Source organism: Ambystoma mexicanum, chromosome 3p (genome assembly GCF_040938575.1).
Source record: "Ambystoma mexicanum isolate Mex_15411 chromosome 3p, UKY_AmexF1_1, whole genome shotgun sequence".
In the NCBI taxonomy this organism is placed as follows: Eukaryota; Metazoa; Chordata; class Amphibia; order Caudata; family Ambystomatidae; genus Ambystoma; species Ambystoma mexicanum.
This window is the reverse complement of record NC_090925.1, coordinates 591,380,991-591,405,323: the sequence shown is the minus strand read 5'-3', so window position 1 is coordinate 591,405,323 and position 24,333 is coordinate 591,380,991. Positions and strand designations below refer to the sequence as shown.

Genomic DNA, 24,333 nt, shown 5'->3' with positions numbered 1-24,333 from the left:
TGATGCCCAATGCCTATAACGTGGGCCTGCACTGGCAGTTACAGCCCACACTCCAAGCTTTCCTACGGGCTCCCTACCAGGTGGCTAAGAAAAAGTTTGCTAAACTGGCATCGTACCTAGCCTACACTCCAACACTGATGCAGGTCTTATATCATACTCCAAACATACATATATCGACCAATAAAACACATATTCAAATGGCGTACCCATACACTGACACACAATACACACACCCAAAACGGAGCATTAGTCAATTTACCACCACAACATTACACCATACATACACTAAAACCAGGCCAGACTAACTGGCTTTGCTAGGTTCTATTTAACTGGGGGCCTCCATGCAGAGTAGTGTAGCTTTAAACACGTAACTGAGGAAGTGGGCGGAGCCGACAATGATTTCCTGTGGGGATTCAGGACGAGCATACTCCCCCTTAACATGTAAGGGGTTAAAGAGAGCTGACTCATATATCTATGTTGCTCAAGAAGCATGGTTTATTTAGAAAAATCATTTTAAAAAAATGAAACTCTTTGAAAGCCATATGTATTAGGACGCGTATACTCTTCCATGGCACTTAAGGGGTTAATATGACACCTTATCTATGCACAATAACACCAACACACTGTATTTGTGTTAGTCCAATTCAGTTGGAAGATCATTACCACGCTCAAAGTAGAACATGTGATTCTCCAAAAACGTGCTCCAAATGGAAGCAGCTATAGACGCCTGAGGGAAAGAAGCACGACTGGTAGTGAATTGGCTAATTTCTTACAAACCTGTAGAGGGGCATTGATTGGAAGTCAGGGTCTTATGTTTCATAGCAACATATTTGTGTATCCATGTTAGGGTGCACTAATAATGCATAATGAATGCATAATGAATATGCAACTAAACTGTAACAGCGGGTTACTAATGAGTGAATAATTAAGCAATGGTGGAACAACACACTGTTAAATAAAATGCCAATTCCATCTGGGGGACCACCGACACTTGCACTTACCGTACATCTGGCCCCTGCATGCAATGTTCAACAATCTGTGGGAGAAATAGCACGCTGGCTGTATACCAGTAAGGCATATTCACTTGGAATCATTGGTTTTGTGCAACCATGTAAATCCCATGCAGGCCTAAAATGAAATCCTCCCCTGAAATGGAGGAGGAAAGCAAAGCAGCCAGGCTGTCTCCGCTTTGCTGTCTTGCTCTGCCTCTGCCTCAGGACAGCTGTAAAATGAACTGGAGCATAGTCATTCTGTACTGAGCAAGTGATGCACCAGGGTTTAAGAGGGAATCCCCAGTGGTTGCATTAAGGTCACCACTGTGGGGCCCCAAATGATCCCCATTACATGTGTATTACGTATTGCCAGCAGAAATACACAAGATTTAACAGAGACAGTGAAAGGGATCATGGGGGGGTCCCAATAAATCTCAGTAGACACAGCTAATTGGGATTCCCTAATTAACACCGGCACATCCCTCATTCTGTAGACAATAAACCCAGAGCCGGCCATGGTATGTAAATTGCACAGTAAATATTTATGCATTATTAATAATAATATTTAACAATGATTGGACTCAGCGTTCAAGATAAACCCTTTTGGCTTTAACGAGTTATAATCGAGAAATGGTGCGTGTTAAAAGCGGGAGTGACATCAAGCCAGTCAGTGGCAGACACAGGATACGATGAACATCATCTTTTTCCTGACCAGTCTCCCTCCGTTGCAGTTGAAGTCCACTGGTTCTTCGCTGGTTTGGTAAGGAATACACTGGCGTCCACCGCAGAAGCCACAGAACGTGGGGTGGTAAGCTCTCACGCTGACACAGTTTGGAAACTCAAAGTGGATCCGTGCAGCGGGGCTGACCGTCGGCTTACATCTGGATAGTCGCTGGAAAAAAACAACATCTTATGATCAGCACCTTACCACGTCCTCCAGAAAACATAGCAGATGTCAGTAAGGTCACACAAGCCCAAAATCACCCATTACACAGTTGTTGTTGAGTTAGATCGTGTGGGTCACACACTTGACTGCATACATTTAAAATTATAGGAAAAAACTATTTTTTTTAAAGTTCGGGTAAGCTGTTTAATGTAATTTAATTGAATGAGCTTTCAAAGTGTTGAATGCTATTTTTTCAGTTATAAAATAAAAAGTACTTACATTAGTTACAGATGTTTTTCATAGTTTTGTCTAATTTATTTATTGTCTCTCTGGTGCCTGGTGTGGATGCCTGCAACATGGCTTAGAGGTCCTCTGACACAACCAATGACTACCGCTCCAATCTGTACTGTTACCGTGCTGGTGTGTCAGGGGAGGTATGACACTCCTCTGTTGAAGCTTTTTGTGTCATGTAACTGGTTCGCAACAGCGCCCTGATGTCTCAGGGTTTAGGTGCTTCACAAATGTAAAAATAAATAAATAAACCTGTACCCAGTCAGCTGTAAGAACTACAAAGCATTCGGTGTAGCTATATCACATTCAGCTGTATTACATGTTTAATATAGCGGGCATCACACTTCTGTATGATGGGCCTTGCCGAGAAAATGTCTGGGGACATCAGGCCTCCATATCCCTCCAATCTCTGGAAATCCGAATCAAAATAACTGTAGTAAATAGCAGGTGTGTCTTGACGCACAATGCGTTTATGAAGGAAAGATAAAAGGTGGAGTGAGTGAGTCCTGCAAAAGTGTAAAAGGACGAGTCAGCCTTTTATTGTCTTTGAACACGTGACCTGCGGAAAGTATGCAGGTCCCAGAAGATCTCAGCATGGGCCACTTAACTCCTGAGCTATCTAATCAGCTGTTTGGCCAAAGCGTCCGAGTGGGACATAACACTTTCTCGGGCACCAATGAAAAAGTGGTCGAGGGTTGCAAATGGCAATTCCTTCATTTTATAACAGACTTCTTTGAATAGTACCCAAGGGGGAGTTTTAAAAAAAAAAAATGTGATGCAAGTTGCGCATTTTAAAGAATTTGTATTCAGAAAAGCTGGTCAAAACTATAAGCCGCTTAGTGAATTAACTCATCATACTGTCCCATTTGGAACAAAAAAACTAGCCACACTAGTATTTTGTGTTTTTGGTTCGGGCATTGCCCTATTCCCCAATTGGCCAGTCCAAGCCTTTTTGGCCAGCCGCCTGATCCAACTCTCCTGATTCATTCTCTTTTTTCTCTCACCTGTTCTGTCTCCCCCCGGCAGTTGATCTAGCCTCTCTCTCGTTGCATTTCACCACCCTCTCCTCCTAATGCTCTCTTTTCGCTACCCATTGCTTCCTCTCCTTTACCAATCAGGTTTGTGTTCTTCTTTCTCAGCTTTTCTTGTCTTTCACTTGTTTTTCCCCGTACATCCTCTTTCACCTCTGATTCTCTGCCGAATTGTCTTTTTCCTCCCTTCCCATCTCCCTCCATCTAATACTCTCTCTTCCCTCTAGCCACCTAATATTCTATCACAATCTGCACAGCTCTCAGCCATCTCCAAGTCAGACAGGTGTAGCCCGACTTTGTGACTGTAAATAAATTCAACACCATATATATATATATATATATATATATATATATATATATATATATATATATATATATATATATATATATATATAATTTTGCAAAAGGGAAACTAAGCGATAGTAACTCTAGGAGGTATGGTATGCACTCCACCCAATCAGCCGATCAGCCGTCAACAATTAAGGCTGCGCCCAATACAAAAACCTTCCAGACAAAAGTCAGTTCCTCATAATGTCCAGCTTATTCTTCACCGTTTGAAAATAAAACGAGAGAACCACAGTACGACGCGTTTCGCAGCGTCCTCACTGCTTGTTCACATACCAATATATATATATATATCAGCATGTGTTAATATTGGCCAACAGGTATTCAACTAACATGTTTTCCTTGACCGCATGTATTATTCAAAGTTGTTTATTTACTTTCATTTCCCAGCTCCTGCCCTGGCGCAGGCACATGACCTCCTGCCTACCTCACATAGCTCTGATTGCTAATGCATAGTCTGACCTGTTCACTCGCTGCTACCTTTTGGGCTTGAGTTGGCCCTCCCCTGGCCCCCTCTCGGACATAGAATCTGCCTGATTCTATTTGAACTTCCCTGTTTAAAGTATTTGCCTACCTGCCTATTTGCTATCTCTGGCTGTGTCTTAAAAAGTATTCTTTTCACTCGCCTGTAGGAAAGCTGAATCTGCCTTTCTATTAATTGCTGTTCTATTTAGAAAAAAAGAATATGCGACTGTCAAAGTTGCCTCTTGGCCTGATCGTTGCATTGCCTTGCGGCTGTTGGGTCATGCTCTGCAGTTCCTTTCTCTCTCCCCCCTCCTCCTGTCTCCTCAATGGTGCTCTCAATCTCCCCCATCTTCTCTAAATGCTTCTCTATCACCTATCCTACCCCTCTGACTAAGACTGGATTGAAAAAGTTTAAGAGGTCAATGCTTCTTCCAGGCAACCCTCACTGCTACCCTCTTTTTCATTCCCTCTCCAACCCCTTCGGTTACTCAAATGGTCTCTGTACTCTCCCCTTTCTCTTCTGCTCCTATTAATGGTGGCATCCATTGGGAGGTACTCTTGGCATCCTTCCTCTCTTCCAGGGTCCTCATTAATGTCTATCTGAATGGAACTGTCATGGCCCTGGGCTCTCAGCCCAACGTCCTCCTTCTAGATAGGTGTCTCTGGTCTCTCACCAACTTCTTCCTCCCCTCTCCCACCTCTCCTATCTCTGTCATCCCTCTGGCTCCTCTGCCATCTCTGACGGATGTACCACACTCCTGTACCCCTCCTCGGAAGACCTTCAAAAGTGTCAACCTGCTCCATTTAGCTACCTTCAAACATTCCTCTGACATCTGCCAACTCTTTAAGTACCTTGACTTAGATGCCCTCGCTCTTACCGAGATATGGTTCACAGACAACTCTGTCACATGTTTTGACACTCTCCTACCTGAGGTTTACAAGATCCTCTCTAAATCCAGGCTTAACAGGCCTGTGGGTGGAGTGGCTCTCATTTTCCCTGAGTGGGTCCCTGCTACTATCATACCTACTCAGTCCTATTCCTATTTCAAATCCCTTGTCTGCAGGCTCAATGTCTCTCTGGGTCTCTCGCTGACCCTGGCCACCATCTACAAGCCCACTGGCCAGGGCTCCCACTTCCTCTCTGAATCATCTGACCTTACCTCTTCCTTTGTGGCCTCCTCCTCCAAGCTTCTCTTCCTCAGTGATTCCTCCATCTCCTTCTCTCCTCACATCATGGACCTGGCCAAGAAGGCCCACTTTCAGCTGCACCTCCTCAGGGGCATTCTCCCTTTCCTCACCTTCCCCCATAAACTTAAAGTCTCCAGAGCTCTTGTTCTCTCCAGGCTGGACTATTGCAACTGCCTCTTCCTCAGTCTTCTTAACTCATTCCTTTGACCCCTTCCACTAATCCAGAATAGGACTGCAAGACTTATCCTGGGTGTCATGCCCAGGGATTGCATCTCTCCAACCCTTAAATCTCTCCACTGTCTCCCGGTTGCTGCAAGGATAAAATGCAAGACCATCTGCAATATCCAGAAGGATTTATGGGGCCTGGGACCACACTACATCCAACTCTCTCTCTCTAAATACCTCCCTACTAGAGCCCTTGACCGCTCTAGCTCTAACTCTAACTCTAACTCTGCAAATCAGACGTTTCTCCAAGCAGAGAGTTGGGGGTAGATCTCTCTCCTCTGTAGGTGCTTCCCTCTGGAATGGCCTCCCTGTCCTTCTAAGACTTGAACCAGATCTCCTTAAGATCTGGAAGCTCCTCAAGACCTTCCTTAACTGTTCTTCCTTCTCCCTCCCACTCTCCTGCTCAATGACCCCTCTGCCTGAGACTGGTGGCCTGGTTCCTTCAAAGCCGTACAGGGTGCCAGGCCCTTACCTGACCAGCCTACCTCTGCACTTTATCTCCTGCGTCCCTGCCCCCATCCAGCACTTACCCTCTTGGGCCCCTCCCGGCTACACTTGACTGGTTGGCTTGCACCCATGGAGCCATTCTAGCCCTTTAACTTAACTTGCCCTTGTGGATCCCCTCTCACTCTCTGCTTCCCCCGGCCCTGTCCACCTGGCATCCCTAGCACTCTCCTTCTCTTGGGCCCTCCCACCCAGCTCCTGCACTTCCCCACCTCCCTCCCCCATGCACTTCTCGTTACTGCACTTGCACAATCTGAATGTCGCAAGGCCTATTAGGATCGTTACTTTTCTCCTACCTGTTCCCTCCCTGCTGCCTTGTTGCTCTTCAAAACACTTGTGTATAGGTGCATTGCAAACGAACAATAAAGAAATACAAATAAAATGTAATGGAATGTTCTATATGTATATTTGTTGGTCCTCTGTGAAGCACTGGCAGTTCCAGCCTAGAAGCGGAGAGGGGAAGATGCAAGAATCCACTTAATAAATACAGTTGAGGTTGCCTTTCTTCATACTTCACATTTGGTGACGAGCTGGAGCTTGCCCCTCTGCCTGCTTGTTGTTCAGGCTAGTCAGGGACAATTTCTACTGAAGGGCATCCTGCTGTGTCCTCCACCATTCCTGTTCGCCTTCCTTCCTTTGCTAGTTTGTCTGCCAATTCCACCATTGCTTCTCTTGTGGAGGACTTGTGGTCAAGTTTGCTTTCTGGAAATGTACCCTGCTTCTAAGGTGGCTGCGCCCTCAGCACAGTGGGCCTCATTACAACCCTGGCGTTAAGGGGTTAACGGCGCCGTAAAAGGCTGCGCCGCCGTTTTTGCAGGCGTTAAAGTCCATCCCGCTAAGGGACCTTGGTGCTAATTATGGCACCGTAATTTACGGTGCCGTAATTAGCGCCTTCCCCATTCCCATTGAGCCCTATGGGCCAAAAATGGGAATGGGGAAGGGGCCATGGTGAATGGGGATTTACCGCCCTGTCAACCTTGGAATGGGGTGGTAAATCCGCCATCCACCATGGTGGAATCCGGCATGGACCATGGTGCTAATAGCAACATGGTCCAACGCCAGGGTTGTAATGAGGCCAAGTGTCTGCTTCTGCTACAGTGCTGCTTTGGTATTCAACTAATACTGTGGGTTGCTTTCATGGCTGCTACCTGAGTGCCTGGATACGTGCAGCATATTTCCTCATGATCCGCTCTCATCTGAGCTGTGCCACAGCACCGGCAGAATACTACTTCTTCATCTGTGGCAGCACTAAGCCGGACCAGCTGTGGCAGAACTTTGGAGTTGTCTTGTGGCGCTATTGAACCGTGCTGGCTGCGGGAGTGCTGCGTTGCTCTCCTGCAGCAACGGGAGGTCCCTGTTTGAAGTTTTGTTCCCCAGAGTGTTCCTCTGTTTTCACGTTGGTGAACTCCGACGCACAACATTAGGAATGGCGTGTGCCCTGAGGAAATGACCTAGCGGCGAGTAGATTAACTAGACGTTCAATGCGAGTGTGCAGCAGGGCAGTTACCTGTTCTATTATAAATACATGAGCCCATGCCAGTGGCGTTGATACGGAGTGCTCCATGCGGTTGGCTTTACAAAAAAGGGTACTTTAAAGGAATGTAACATTCAACTGTACTTCAAGAACTAAAGTTCTTCAAAGGTGCTCAAATTAACAGCCAGGAACCCTGCAAAGCGCACATTTAACATTGCCAAATACAATTGTGTGGTACTGTGTTTCTCTAATTATATTTAGTGGTACTTGCATTTTCAATAAACATGTTATATATGTGCCAGTTGTTTAACAACTGGCAGCAACTGGCTAGGTCATTTTGGTGAATCCACCACAAATTAGAAGTACTTGTTACTTTATGCACCAGTTACTTTTTCAGATGTGTTGTTCCATGTAGAGGCACTGTTACCAACGTTTTTACATTTGTTACTCCTTACCTCTGAACTCATACTAAACAACTCCTCTCTGGCTGTCTGCCTGTGTATACAGACTGTCACTTTGCAGTGCCATGAGTGCACTTCCTGTCCAGTTTCTCCCTAGCCCAGGTGAACCCATCACTAAATGGCAGATCTGGGGCCAGATTACAGAAATTTTGCACCGGTGCAGGTGCAATGTTGCACGGTATTAGCACTAGGGCAAAGTTTGCCCTATTTTTAAAAACAGTGGCATACACTAGAAAACTACTGCACCATTGCAATGGCAGTTTGGCATATTAAAAGCACCAGGGCAAAGCCCTGGTGCAAAAATGCAGTAGAAATGCATCTTTTTTGTACTAGGGCAATTTTTGCCTTGGTGCTTTTAATATGCCAAACTGCCCTTGTCATGGTGCAGTAGTTTTCTAGTGTGTGCCACTGTTTTTAAAAATAGGGCAAACTTTGCCCTAGTGCTAATACAGTACAACTTTGCCCTTGCCTTGGCGCAAAGTTTCTGTAATCTGGCCCCTGGAAGGAGGATTTCTTAGACTAATCATGGCTGTACATGCTCAAAACTTTAGCATAGAGAGGTGCATAGCTTTACTCATGCTCAGTCTAGGGTTTGAAGAAGAGTTTACCTGATTTGGTGCTGCTTGGTGCCAGTGATGGGTAGTCAGTGGAAGCTCCCAACGTTGTTGAAACAATCATCAATAAATTAGATAAACATTATGAAAAGAGAGTAAGCATTGTTCTAGAGAGGTACTACTTCAGTACCAGAAAGCACTTGGAGGGTGAACGTGTAGAGAGGTTCATCACAGCACTCTGAGAACTTGCTAACAAGTGCAATTTTCGCATAAGATACAATGAGCACCTCGGAGACCAAATTATGCTCAAAGTGAGACCAATTTATGCTCAAAGTGTGAGAGAATAAAATAAGAGAATACATTTGGATTAGGGGAGATCCATCCTTAGACGAGGCACTTAATATTGCTAAAAGGTTGGAACATACTGTTGTGCGTGTTAAGGAATTAGTATTGAAAGTTACTAATACACATGTCTCACGCACTGTAAATGCACTTAATGATTCTTTCAATGTCACTGGTCGGAAATTACTTGCCACTAAAAAGAGGTCGGGTAGAGATGTTAATAATGGTGAAGCTACAGCTGTAACAGCAAAAGTGTCTAGCAATAGGAAATGTTTCAGATTTGGCAGTTTAGAGGTCCTGCTTTAGAGGTGGTGTGTTTGCGGTGCAGTAAGAAGGGGCATTTTCCACGATATTACAGGCAATTTGCCAAGGGGATGGCCAAAGAACTGTCTATGAATCAGAGTGAGGACAGTGGTGAAGAGGATATGAATGACAAGAATGATGTGGGCAGTGTTTCATGGTCAGTAAGTACAGTAGTAACCAAAATTACAAATGGCGAGTAACCACATATTAGTGAATGGCAAGAAAGTCAATATATTGGTGGATTCTGGCTCAGAGGCTCAGACTACACAATTATAGACCACAGCATGTGGAAAAGGTGTTTCATGACTGAAAAACGATGCAAATCTAAACTAAGAGCGAGTGCCTATGGAGGGGCAAGGATAACGTAGATTCAATGCCTCAGCGGTAGCACTTTTGCAGATGTTTATGTGTCAAAAAAGGGTGGTAGCCTGCTGGAGTGGTATGAACGATATGCCATGGGAATTATCATCAATTCCAATGTTCCAGGTCACATTGCCACCGTTGCTGCAGAGATGCAAAAACCAGAAGATACATTTGAGGTTTTCCCAGTTGTAGTGGTCCGCAAGGCCAACAGATATGTCAGATTATGTGTAGATTTAAGAACCCTGAACAAATGTGTTATGGTAGCTAAATTTCCCCTACCCAATATTGGCGAGATAGTTGGTATGATGCTGGGGGCCAGATTTTCCAGCACTATGGACCTGGTTTCAGCCTACCACCAGATTGTTTTACATCCCATGTAAAGAAGTTTAACCACTTTTATTACACAGGAAGGGACCGTCAGGTACAAGAGAATGCCGTTCAGGCTGGTCTCAGCTGCTGCATTCTTCCAGCATATGATGCACAAAGATTTAGGGCACATAAAAGTGTGTGGTTCTTCCAAGACAACATCTTGGTTACAGGGTGTTCCGAAACTGAACATGATCATAGGCTGGTAGAAGTCTTGAACATTTTGAGGGAATGGGTCTGAACTGAATAACCTCAGCGCTTTAAAATGAGTAGCAATTACCCTGGAGATGGATGGGGATGCAGACGTTACTCAACATCAATAATCAAAATGACTCAGTTAATTGGTAAAAAGGATAACTGTTTAATTTTCAATTGTCTTAAACAGGGAGCATAATGAACATCAACGAATTCGCTCGATCCTCTTTCTCAACAAAATGAATTAAAAACAGTACTTTTATATTCAAAACTTGTCATCATTGACGTTGACCTGCATCATTACCAATGTCATCCTACGTGGCAAATTACAGAACCTATTACTAGCTATGATAGGCTTCGAGTGAACATCTACATATACACAATCTATACTAGTATGAGATTATAAGTGAAAGTGATAGGTTTCTTAACATCAGGTGGGACAACTAAGCCCTTCTCTCAAAATGGCCACTATGAACGTCACTAAATACACAACGTCCCATTGGCTACACAAACTATGGGACCCTTAATTACACATTCCCCTATAATTGGTTGGCACGCTAACATTAATCAGTACTTTTCCACTTATGTCAAGCAGCACGCAGATTGGACTTCCAGGTGCTGGGAAGCTCGTCTTACCTCAGCTTCCCACCAATTAGCATATCAATCTATCATCACCTCAGTGGTCAGCGCAGCCAATTTAGGCTTTGAAGCTCGGCCTTGAGTTTGTTCTGAACTGTGGAGAATCAGGGGAGTGAAGGCACGCACTGTCCTCATGCGTAGGTGTGAACATCTTGCTCGTCCAACTTCATCCTTCCATGTGACTGTAGACCAGGATTTCGAGCTCTTACTGTCTTTAAAATACTATTTTTTAATAGACCTCTGACGTCTTTCATGTCTTTGTTCATGTCTTTTGAACAGGAGCTGTTCTTTCACACGATTTTGTATCCACTGCTAGTTAACTTCATCCTGATAAGACCTTGGCTTCTTGGCTTGGCTTCACGGTTCATTCAGCCTCGTCTTTCCGAGGTTCACTTTTAAATTCTTGTGTTTTCTTACTGTGCCACACAGAGATGAAGCCTTTCTTTTTTAGTCCAATTCTGCTATAACACGTAGTGGAAACATCCATCATGTATCCTAAATGCATATATGTATACAATGGCGCATGCTGTAATCTATTCACTATAAAGTCAACCTCAAGAATACTTTGCTTGTGTTTCTTTGCATCTGTACACATCTAAACTAACTGCATTTCTTCATCTGTTTTATGGCATAAGCTTCTTCACCTTGATCCCAAGATGTCACTTAGCCTTGATAATTTCTTGATGCCTTATAGAATATCTGCATCCTCTAGTCTCTACATATGTTCTAGTTATGTCACCTCTGCTCTGTGTGACGTTACCATTCATCTTGACCATTCATTTGCTCTGCTTCTTCCGGGATTTCATTCAGATGGCCATCATATTTTCTTGTATGGAGGTACGGTATTCTCAATGGGAACCTTGCTTCCAGGATTCTCTTAGATATCAGTATTTTCACTGGTACCGCACGTGTCTCACATCCTGGCTCCCAACATATAGGCAATACAGGTGAGGTGGTTGAGGTGGGGGTACTTGGCTCCTCCTCTACACTCCCCCTTGTGGGTGATTTATCAACCACTCTCTCATCATCCTTCACATCCAGACATCTTGGTCTGAAGAAAAGCATCTTTGGTATCTATATCTTTATAACTCCCTTCAAGCATCCCGCTGTTTTCACTTGCTCAGCCTTGTTCCATGTCATGAGACTGCACTGTCCATTTGGACTGAAATAGATCCATCTTCGCACATACTTCTTATGATTCTCTTGATACAGGAACTTTGTTCCTTTAGGTGCATGAATACTGGCCTTCACAAAGTCTCTGATTTCTTCGTCTGTCAAGTCTTTGGCTTTCCATCCTGGTTCAACATCAAATGTGATTTTCATCCCTGTGGCTTTCTTGACTGTTTTCTTACATTGGGAGCTTATTATCTTGATCACACAGAATCCTAGCAGTACCATTCGTATCAGGGTACCAAGGAATTTATAAATGTCTGCCATCCATTGTGGAACCCAAGAGAAGAGTGATCCAAACCAACTGCCATCAATGATATCTTCTACATAATCGACCATCTGGCCATGAAGTTTCATCAACATACCTATGGCCTCTGCCAAGGTGCGATTCTTGTCATAATGAGAAGGTATGTATGTGTAGCATGATTCTCAGAATTTTGCACAAACACCTCCTTCCATAGATGTGATCACCTCTACGACATAACTGTTCTGAAGAGTCATCAGTCGTATGGCTCTCGATTGTTCTCTGATAGCATTGAATCTCTTTATGGTAGTGTTAATTGTCTGTAGCAATTCCGATCGGGTAATCTGTAGCCATTTGGTATTTGCTCCAACCTCCAACCGTTGATCTTCCTTGGCATGAAGATCAACGAAAACACTGATGCTGTCTGGCTAAATAGTCTGTGCTCATAAGGAATAGCATCAAAAGCTTCGATAGATTTAGCTGAGAAGTAGTTCTCTCCCTTCATTCTCCTTATCAGCTCCACAGATCTCTTCTTCCTCAGGTGAGCATCTGTTTTTGGGAAACTGTCAAGGTTTCAGTCACTTTTTGGAATCACCAGTGCTGGAACATGAACATTCACTAGTGAGCATCGTCCTCCCCAATTCTTGGGTAGCCTCATGTAGGCTCTGGATCCACAAGCCCAATAATGATCCATGATCACTGCTGTCCTATGTATCATTCGTGGTACATTAAAGATTTGACCACAGTTCAGATTCTCTCCAGCTTTTTTTGTGACGTTTTTTCTGAATCACAGCTTTGCACTCTCCAAGGGCACTATCTGCAAGGGTCCTCCCCTGTCTTCGACCCAAGACAATAGCTCAGCAAGTCTTGGCCATAGTGGCTTCCATCCATTCTGTACAATGTCAATGGCAGGGTTATAACAACCAATGACCACCCAGGCTCTGCAGATCACCAATCCTTCTTCCCATCCGTCTGGTGATAGCACTGATCCCCAGATCTGCATTTGACCTCTGTTTTTTCATCTACAGATTTGTTCTGCAGATTTTCTTGGACTCTCCAGCTTGTTGTTTACTTCCCATCTGATTCCAGCTCCTTTCATTCCAGGATTCTCATATCTGATCACATGATTCTTTGTGTGAGCTCTGTTTCTTGTCTTTGTATCTTGGATATAGTCATCTTCATCTGGATCTGTCCATTCAGTTGCCAATTTGAGATAAGCGTCTTGACCCATGAAATGGCCTCTGGTTCTGCAAAGTGCTATATGTGAAAGACAATGTGCTGTCTGGACGTCTATTTCAATAGCTATGAAGATCTTGGACTTCCCCATAGTATAAGGCAGGAGTGCCCATACAAAGCATTCCTCATTAGAGGTTCTTCTTCCCACTTCCCTCATATGTTGATATCATATGTTTTTCCCAAATCTGCTGTACTATACAGATAATCATTTAGCTCAACGTTATCCACCCATGTATCTCTTTTATGTCTTATTCGTCTCTCATGATCTGCCATGATTATTTCATACAACATGTCTGCATCACTCATTCTAACTGGAACAATCTTACGATCACTTGTCAGTGGACTCGGTGTAGTTGCATGCATTAACTGAGTCGGTTCATTTTTCAACATCCATTTCTTTTGTCTCTCTTGTAAAGCCTGTTTCTGGCATCCAAAAATAACCTCTAAGATGCCTTAATTATGTGACTGTCTGTCAGTAACATTTACCTCAGACTTAGGTGATTCCTCATTATTCTTTGGAACGGGGATAACCACATAGGGTCTTGTCTGCCTAGTAGTTGCCACGTTTATATCTTCCTTCTGCTTAGGAAGGTTCTCATGAGTTTTTGCTCTATTTAGGTCTGAGTAATAGGAAGTTCGTACAGTGAGTGAGAGCAATATTATTATGAACAAGAGGCAAGCACAAATAACAGAGGTATGTCAGGGTGCAGCATCGATTTTTTAAACAACGTGGATGTCTCTCTGGATCTGGCATGATACTGTTGCTACTAATGCTTCCCATTGTATTGCCTAAGGAAGGAAAAATTACTTTAATGTGACACCATGATGTACTGCTTCAGAAACTGCTGATTTCATTTGACACCCTTCCTATTACAACCAACTGCTAACTGGTCAATGAACACAAAGTCCCAGTGAACTCCTTGAATTGGCCTTTCACTGGATGACATGATGATCTTCTTTCAGCATAAAACAAGGGTTCTTTTAAGCCAACAATTCCTCGATCTGTCTCTCGAAGAAAAAGCCTCATTCAGATCTCAGAGTTCTCGCTGAGTAAGCATTTACTTGGAGTATGATGTCCCTCAGAATCTCATTTAATGCTGCATTGTTTCTTGGATCCCTAAGAAATGTACACACATCAGTGTGTCTTCCGACAAGTTTTGGACACTCTTCAATCAGGTAATAGAAAACCAAAGTGACCAGTCTATGTGCAATGTCAGTTGTTAGGGGCATTTGTATTTTCCCTGCTGTACCGAGGAAGCTGAAGAATTTGTTCAGTGATAACTATAAGCAATCTTCTTACAACTGGGCTATTTTTAGGATCTCACAGGAAAACAGGAATACTAGTAGTTCTCCCCATATTCGAAGGACATGCGCGCAATACAAACTCAAAATAAGCAAGAATGATCCGTATAATGTTGTCATCAGGCATCACCATAAGTAAATCCAAACAGGAACTCAGTGAGAAATGAATCACGGTACTGTACCCTCTTCAAATTGTCAAAGACAAACTCAAGATCTGGCATATTTTCTTCTTATCAAGGCTTCAGCATGCCTCAGTCCAGTGTCACAAACTCCTGTGGCTCAAGAACAAATATCTTCCCTTAACCCTGAAATGACTGCACAGAGTGTCCCGGAACAAGCCACAGTCCAATGAACTCTGTGGAGGTCATTACGATCATGGAGGGAGCCATGCCGCTATTTGCGGCATGGCTACCCCCATACCGGGTACCGGGTACCGGGTTCCCTGAATGGGGAAATACCGGTCCATTCTGACCTTGGAGGGCCCGGTATTTCCCCATTCAGGGAACCCATCCCCATTCCCATTCGAGCCCCCATAGGGCTCAATGGGAATGGGGAGCATGCTAACAACGGGCCTGTTAATTACGGGCCCATTGTTAGCATGCTGGCCTGATAGCAGGTCTCCTTGTAATGAGGCGATAGGGGGTTAACAGGGCCGTCAGCTCTACCGGCCCTGTTAAACCCCTACCACCATGGTCGTAATGACCTCCTTTGTCTTTACACAGCTTCTGCATCCTTCTTCCTCGTCATAGACCTTGTCGGCATGTGATGAGGTTCTTCCATGAAGCTTGCTTCCAATGGGGTTTGGGGGCTGAGGGTTTTCTCCAGCATACATTTTTACTTCACCTAGAAAAGTCCAAACGCATCTGCCCTGTACTCTGACTGCAGACAGCGTGACGTCTTCCACGATAAAAGGACCTTTAAAGCTGGGCTCGTCCCACTTCTTCTTTATATGGTTGAAAATTAAGATTGCATCTCCAGGGAAAACTTTAGGAACACATAGCTTTTTAGGTCCACCTGTTGAAGTATCTCCTTCTGTGTTCTGCGCTGCCCACACCCTCTTCGCCGTAGCTGACCTTAAATGACAGAGCTACTTGAAGTCATACACATAAGATAGTCACGTAGCTCCATTCCTAACAGTTCAGTTGTTGGCTGGGCATAACTTCTAATTCTGGATGGAGGCGTGAGGGGTGTCCTCATTTGTCTTCCTGTAACTATTTTGTGGGGGGTGAGATGGTGGTCTGAACCTGGTTGGTTGCTCAATGCATATATTGCCAGTGGTAGGCAATGCAACCACCCTTTCATCAAGGAAAGCTTCAAATTGGCTATGCTTTCTTTAAGCAAGCCTAGAGCCGTTCACAGATGCCATTCCCTTGTGGATGATAAACCGAAGAAAACGTGTGCTTCATACCAAGGAACAAGCCAATCTGTTCAAAAGTCTGATTCACAAAATGAGGACCATTATCTGATCTTAATACTTCACTATTCCCCATCTAGGAAATACTTCTCACACTAAGAAGTTTGCTGCACAGGTAGAGTCTGGATGCTTACATGGACCAGCCTCAATCCAGCGTGAAAATGGACAAATTATTACAATCATGTATCTATACCCATTACATACTTGGAGCATGTCAACATAATCGATATGCAAATGCTGAAAAGGGCCAGTAGGTCTCGGAATAACTCCCCTAACTGTGCGCAGTGCAAGCCCACCAGTGAATTTTTGACACACAATGCAGTTCACTACATAGAATGCAACGTGTTCTAACAAATTTGGTACAAACCATTTCTCTGCAATAGTTGCAGCAAGGTTTTCTCTAGTTTTGTGCGCAGGGTAGTGTAGCTGTTCCAGTGCCACCCTTAATAAGGCTACAGGCATCACTGGTTTACCAGTGCTGTCTTGATGCCACAATGCTTCAGAGGGGTTTCAAGAACACCATATTAGCGTCCACAAATCCTTCACATCTTGGGGTGCTTCTCCCTGAATCTCTATTAATTGTGTCTTTGAAAGATATGGGTCAGACACACTCATCATCACCACCATTTTTTCATTCACATTAGGCGTATCAAAAGACATATCCTCTAAACATGCAGCTCTCTTGGCTTCATCATCTTCTGCCTGATTTCCAAGTGAGATCAAATCTGCCCTTTTAATATGAGCTGCGCATTTAACGACTGCGATGGCTACTGGGAGTTTTAGTGCCTTGATAAGCCTATCCAATAAGGCAACATGTTGCACTGGAGTGCCAATCCGCTCGGAGGTAGCCCCTCCTTTTCCAACGTGCTAATCATGTGTATACTTTCGATGTCACATATGCAGAGTCACTGTACACCGTTACTTCCTGGTCTGCATGATTCTCGAGCACGACTATCAAAGTCACTATCTCTGCAGCCCGTGCTGAATAGTGAGACTGGAGCCGTGCACTTACCAATGTCTGAAACTCCCCATCGGCTGTGTATATTACCACAGTGGCACCTGTGTACCTCTGCCCATTATCTTGATCAATCCTTGAAGAACCATCAATAAAAACAATTTCTCCCCCTGTCAAGGCATTTTCTTTCATTCTAGTGATCTCATCATAGAACTCTTTATAGTTCGAACAGTCATGCGCATGCTCATCCTCTGCCAATGGTTCAGCTATAAACCTGGCAGGATTCACTATTCTGCATCGCACTATTTTGATCGCTGGATTCGATATGACTACTTCATAGGTAGAAGCCCTTTGGTAAGTCAATGTTCCTTTTGGTGTCTCCAAGATTGCAAATAATGCATGCTCAACAAACATCACAGAGCATCCCATCACTATACTTGCAGCCTTCTCTATGGCGAAGGCGACGGCCACCAAAGATTGTTTGCGCAGAAAATGACCCTTCATTACTGGATCTAAAATCCCACTGCAATATGCAAGGGGCTTGTACTCCAATGTAGTTCTTTTTGTAAGGACTGCCGTCATAACGGTACCATCCGTATGCGAAAACAAAAAGAATTCCTGAGCATAATTAGGAATCCTGAAATCTTTCTTCCATCTCCTCAGTTCAAACAATTTTCTCTTGTGTAGCCTGTGCTTTCTTTAGAGCTTGTAATAGAGGCCTTGCGTATGAACTACAATCAAAGACCCATGCTCTGACATAGCTACATAGTCCCAGAAATCTTTGCATGTGCTTTATCGTGGGTGGCTTTGTGGGTTTCAAAATGGCCTCAGCTCTCTCACGAGTAACTTTTTTTTTGTACAATAATACCTCCTGTTGACAATACTGTAACTTTTCCTTGTCAACCTTATATCCTTTTTCAGCAAGTGTAATCACTAATCATCAACTGGACAGAACTGCGACTGCACTCTTCCTCTGAAGTGCTGCAAACTAAAATATCATCTACATATTGCAAGACAATACTTTCCAAATTAATATTGCTTAGATCCATCTGGAGAACCCTATTGAAAATCGATGGAGACTCACAATACCCTTGAGGTAATCTCGTGCTTTTTAATTTAGTTTGTCTGAACGTAAATTACGTCAGATCCTGCAAGTCTTTGTGCAAGGGAATTGAGAAAAACACATTTTTCAAATCAATCACAGTAAAATATCATGCTTCAACAGGTATATTACATAAGATTGTAACCAGATTAGGAACTAGAGGGAACTCAGCCTCTACAATCTGGTTTATCGGTCTTAAATCTTAAATTAGTCTCCATGACCCCCTTTAGATTTCTTGATAGGGTACTCTGACGTATTACACAGTGACTCTGACATCACCAAGATGCCCTGATCCATCATGGTGGAAATCATCTTAAAAATACCTTCCACTGCCTCTCGAGACATAGGATACTGTCGTGCTCAAGGTAAAATTGCTCCTGGTTTCAATTTAATCTTCACTTCTCCAACCCCGTTCAATAGGCCCACGTCATAAGGGCCTGTAGTCCATAATGAGACTGCCACTTTTGCCATGTCTTCCTCAAAATATTCTGGATGCTTTTGTACTAGCATCACTCTCTGGGGAACCTCACGTTTAATGGCTCGTACCCAATAAGTAATGCTCGTCTCAAATATTACTTCATTATCTGATGGATGATCTCTAAACATGTCCTCATCAGTGACGTCAGTCAATCTGTAACCTTCCCCAATGGCGATCACTGTGCATCATCGTCTGCCATCATGATCATTTCCATCAAGCAAAGACATTTCTCCTCACATTATGGCTGCTTGTAGTTCAAGAGGAACAATTTGCCCTTCCTCTTCATTCATAGGTATGTTTGGCCTGAATAAAAACTCATTAGGTATTCTCATAGCTCGGCCTACCAAGCCTGGCAGCCATGTCAACAAGATGAGTACCCCATAATGAAACACGTCAGGTTCTAACGGGATAGCTCTCATGGTCATTTGTCCTGCAAATGCCATAAAAAATGCATTCACATTTAAATAATGCATTCCTGGTGTTGAACACACTATACCTTTATCAGTAAACGAGAATGTCATATTCAACTTAGTCATCAAATCTAGACCTAAAATATTGACAGGTGTCTGCCTTGAATACAGCAGTTGCACCGACATTTCACATTATCCTATAGAGACTGGTAAGTCTACAGTAAAAGGAACTCTACTTGTAGCTCCTGTGAAACCTTGAGCATTCATGGCTTTCCCAGACATTAAAAATGTTCCCTCATTTATACACAAACGTGTTGCACCCGTGTATACTAAAAATGAAAAACCTTTGCCTCCTATACTGACGTCTAGCCTCGGTTCCTCGTGAGGATTTGGTGCCCCGGATGGTATTGAACACATCAAGTCTCCCAGTGAGCTCTTCTATTGTGGATACAGCCTCATTCCATTACCTGCGAAAGAATTCCCTCCGTCAAGAGTAACACCCCCTATTCTAGGAGTCATTAGCTGTCCTGTGCTTGTGCTCTGCTGAATCTGCATAGGTGAATGCTGCAACTGCCCTTGTGGCAGATTTACTGCTGCTTGCTGTGGTTGCAAATCTTGCTGCATTCTCGGTGCTTGTGCCTGTTGCACTGTTTGATTCTGAGCAACCCCATCTCCACTCTGCTGTGAATATTCAGGAGGGTTTGAAGTCCCACCTCTTGAGAATTGACCATTCTGCACAAACCCTTGACTTCTGCACGTATGAGCAAAGTGCCCTGTCATCCCACATAGCCAACATACAGGAGGCGGTATTCCCATCTGTCCTCCCTGCATGCCTTGATTATCATTCTACATATTCTGAAACCCACCTTGATTATTCTGAAAGTTTCCATGATTGTTTTGTCAAGTCCCTTCCTCGTGGAGCAAATCCATTATTGCCCTGATCAAACTGCCTTTGATTATTTCCCTGCAGCATGTTTGTTACCGGTTGTAAATTCGATCGGTCTCCACTAGTTATCTTCACCCCTTCAATCGCCTACTTAGATGACTTCTACTAACTTCGCTTCTTCGCCTTTCCTGACATCATTTTTTTTGCGACTCTTTTCCTGCAAGAGTCTGCAATAATGTGCGATTCTCAACTGGATCTCTGACCACGGTTTGGCCTCCATACCTACTAACATCTTGAGCTGCTCCTGCATAGATTCTGGCAGCCCTTGGCATAATACACAGGTATAGATTTTCCCCAGGATTTGCGTGTCTCCAAACTCCACAGCTCTTGAAAATTCTGAATGTAAGCAAGCGGGTCTTCCCCTTCCTGCATCTTTTTTGTCCTTATCGCTCCCCTATCGGACGTGTCTGGATACAGTACTCTGAGTGCTTTCCAGACTGCCTCTCTACAATTATTAAACGGTGCACCATCATGAGCAGTGTTAACCGTAGTAACACTAGCATATCCTGCTCTGGACCAAACGTAATCAACTCTCTCTCCAAGGATGGCAATCAGGAGACCTTTAATGTCTCCTATAGGAATGGTATTCCCTCCTGTCATCTTTTCTAACTCATGTATCCATTTCCCAGGGCCAGAAGTTAAACTCAGACGTTTACACCTCAAATTATCCTTGTCCATCTGAGGCTAAGGTATATACTGTGGTCTAGCTCCCCCTTTCTCTCGCAAGGGAAACTGCAAAACTCCAGACTCACTCTCATCTCCCATTGTCTGTCTATTCAAGATAAGCCTTCTTCCTGGTAGCGACCTTAATCTGCTCACATATTCCCCCCCTCTCACCATGAGGTTGCCCTTCAGGTTGATCTGAATGCGTCAATGATTTTGACGTCCTAGGCTACATCTGACCATCTCACTTCCTTGTATCTAAAGAAAACTCCTTGGGGGGACTTGTGCTACATGAAGCTCCTTCTGTATTATATAGCTGTCTACTCTCAAGTCAATCATTTATTCCCTTCCCCTTCAATTCTTTCTGGGCTTTCATATCATAATAATTTTATCGATTGCTTCCCAAATGCTCCTGGAGTGAAACTCGTCCTCTAGATTTACTCCAGATGGGCCAGGTAATGACTCATATTCTGGGAAGAACTCCTCTATGTCCTCCCATGCTACTTCTGGTTTGGGATCCCTTACCTCCTTCTCCTGGCGATCGATATTGCGTGTTCTCTTCCTTCTTATTCATTCTATGTCATCATCAAGCTCTCTGTGCTTTCTTGCTTCCTCCCTTACCCTGTCTTCCTCCTTTTTCTTCATATCTCGTCTCTCGTTTGCCCTTCGTATCTCCTCATCCCTTCGTCTTTGTATTCTCTTATCCCTTAACTTCTGTTCTTAATATTCTATTCTTTTCCTTTCTATCCTTTCCCTCTCATCAATTGCCCTTTGCCTATTATCTCATTTTCTTTGCTCCTCTGCTCTTTCCTGCTTCTTCAACTGTTCATCTTAATATAGCTGCTCTCGTCTCTGTCTATCTTTTCTATTTTGTCTCTTCTCCCTTCGATCGTTCCTCCCTTTCCGTATCCTTTTTGTCTTACCCATCTTCCTTTTCCCTTACATCCTCGACGCCTTAACCATAGAGTTTGAGCAAAATCTGTCCACCCATCCATTTGTTCTGTAGAAGTGCTAACTCATCAGCTTTATTTCTTTCTCCCTTCCATCTCTTTATTTCTCTTCCTATATCTAAAGATGTGCTTGCTCGATCACTTCTCTCCTTGTCTCGTCTCTCAGTATCCCTCAGGACTTTAGGAATTACGTCTTTCTCAGTATTTTTCTCCGACCCCACATCACTGCTTTGCGCAGGTGACTCATATGCTGGGTTATTATACCTTATTGCTGTTTTTAGCTCCCTCAATTGGTATAACACATTGTCTTTCTTGCTTTCAATGTCTATTTCTGACGGGGTGGGGGGAGTAGAAGGCTCCTCACCCCACTCTTTGCATATATTGAGGATCGAATCTGTAGGAGGTGGCTCTTCTCTTTCCTCGTGGTACATTTTCCAAAGTTGTAAACTCGCTAGTCGCTTATCTAGTTTTTTTCCCGTGTACACTGCAAGCAAATATGTCGTCATATGCTGCAGGACTACCTTCGATAGTGACCCTCCTTGTGGCTACGGCATAACATTTTTATCTGCAGTTCCCTTAACCCATTCCGCACTATACTGTCTAAGCTTAGGTGCATGTTTTGGCAACTGCTTGCAGAGATGCACAAGTGGAGTAATATCCTCCATTTTTAACTTGTCACTCTTGACTATCAATACTATTTTACTTTTGTCACAGATTTAAAAAAAACAATAACTTTCAGAAAAATAACATAATATGAGTGTGCACCACTCGTTGCAGGCTCCAATCCCTCTAAATAAAGTGTTTACTTTAATCTTGCTAAAAAAACACCATCAACTCAAATTTAAACAATCACTTAAATTCTCCAACCTCATGTTTCTCCTTATACCAATTTCTTTAAACTATGACGTCATCACAAATATATAAATACATAAAACGAACAGACGAATAGACACACTCAACCGGTCACATATATCTCTTACGATCTTCTCTTGAAGACTTGTCTTACCCTCTAATCAACACTCCATACAGAGTTTAAATCAACCTCTTTAAGTTACATCTTTAACCAAACTCGTCGTCTATGCATCCACTATGGGACTTTAGGTTTAAGATTTCTTCTGATCCATTCTTTAAAATGCAGGAATAGGGTGTATCCTCTTATCGTGGCATTCTCTCTTCATGATACCTCTATTGCTTGGCCACACACAAGTCAATTTCTATTCACTATTTAACACTCTTATTCTCAAGTTATATTTACCCCACCTCCCTCCATTACACTTCTTTCCCTTATCACTTCTCATCACTTATAACGAATACATCATTTTACCAACTCGCTCAGTTCTTACTCACCATACGCATGTTCATCTTCCGACTCTCTGGATCGTACACCTCTTTTACCGCCCCTCCATCTTCCCATTCGTTCAGCTTCTCGTAGATGTGGGAGGGGATTCTGTAGAAACCAGGGGACCCGTCACACCATGTTTGCAAGCTTTTGAAATTACACTAACCACTATCTACAGGGAGCTTAACGTCCTGTTACCCGAATGGCAGAGGTTGTGCGATATTGCCGGGTTTAAGTTTACTTATGTCGATGGATTTTAAACCATCCTCTCAGCTACAACGTGAACTGAATAACCTCAACCTTTTAAGATGAGTAGCAATTACCCTGGAGATGAATGGGGATGCAGAAGTTACTCAACATCAATAATCGAAATTACTCAGTCAATTGGTAAAAAGGATAACTGTTTTAATTTTAAATTGTCTAAAACAGGGAGCATAACGTACATCAACGAATACGCTCGATCCTCTTACTCAACAAAATTCATAAAAAACTATACTTTTATATTCAAAACTGGTCATCATTGACATTGACCTGCGTCATTGCCAATGTCATCATATGTGGCAAACTACAGAACCTATTACTAACTATTATAGGCTCAGAGTGAGCATCCACATATACGATCTATACTAGTATGGGATGGTAAGTGAAAGTGATAGGTTTCTTAACATCAGGTGGGACAACAAGCCCTTCCCTCAGAATGGCCACTGTGAATGTCACTAAATAAACAATGTCCCATTGGCTACACAAACTACAGGACCCCTAATTACGCGGCCCACTACAATTGGTTGCCACTCTAATCTTCATCAGTACTTTTCTACCTATGTCTAGCAGCACTCAGATTGGACTTCCAGGTAATCTGCAAAAATTACTGTTTTAAAAAAAATAATATTCAGGGTGCCAGGTTCTCAACTTTTTTTACACAACAAATGAAATGCGCTAACACATCTCATCACTTGCGCCCCAAAAAAGTGCAGCGCACTCCACAAGGGACACATGAATGGGCACATTTTATATGAGCGCCCATTCAGATGGCCTTTTTCACCTCCTTGATCAAATAAAGTGGCGTTTCTGTCAATTTAAAAGCGCATTCCTCATTTCCAAGCAAGATGCACTTTTAAATGTGCAGAAATTGTAAGCAACCCTATGCGCACGGGATGTGGGGCTGCCACTGCATGTCAGAGTCTTTACTGACCCTGTCATGCATTTCTTTTAAGGTATGAACCGCTGCTGTGTCGCTTGCATTTCTGTTCCTCACACAGGATAAAAATGTATTTTTTGGGTCGCATTTTACAGTGGCAGGCACCTGGAGGGCCTGTCCCTGTGGAAGGCTCTGGGAGCTTGCAGAACACTGTCAGGAGAGCGTTTCTATTCAAAGTACTGCCCATTTTGATGACAAAAATCGATCGAATGTTACAATTTGACCTATTTCGTCCAGTACTATTCGATTGATTTTTATAAATACTGAACATGTGTTGCGGGGGTGTCACCCGCTCCCCATGT

At 43.4% G+C, this 24,333-nt stretch overlaps 1 protein-coding gene across 1 annotated transcript in view; it reads right to left on the bottom strand.

The window, feature by feature from the left end:
• Positions 1 to 471: 471 nt before the first annotated feature.
• Positions 472 to 24,333, bottom strand: part of CCN5 (cellular communication network factor 5) — a 200,635-nt gene continuing 176,773 nt past the window's right edge. The window contains exon 5 of the mRNA XM_069651343.1: positions 472 to 1,884. Within this exon, the coding sequence (XP_069507444.1) occupies positions 1,660 to 1,884 (225 nt within the window). The 3' untranslated portion in view covers positions 472 to 1,659. The remainder of the gene's footprint in view (positions 1,885 to 24,333) is intronic.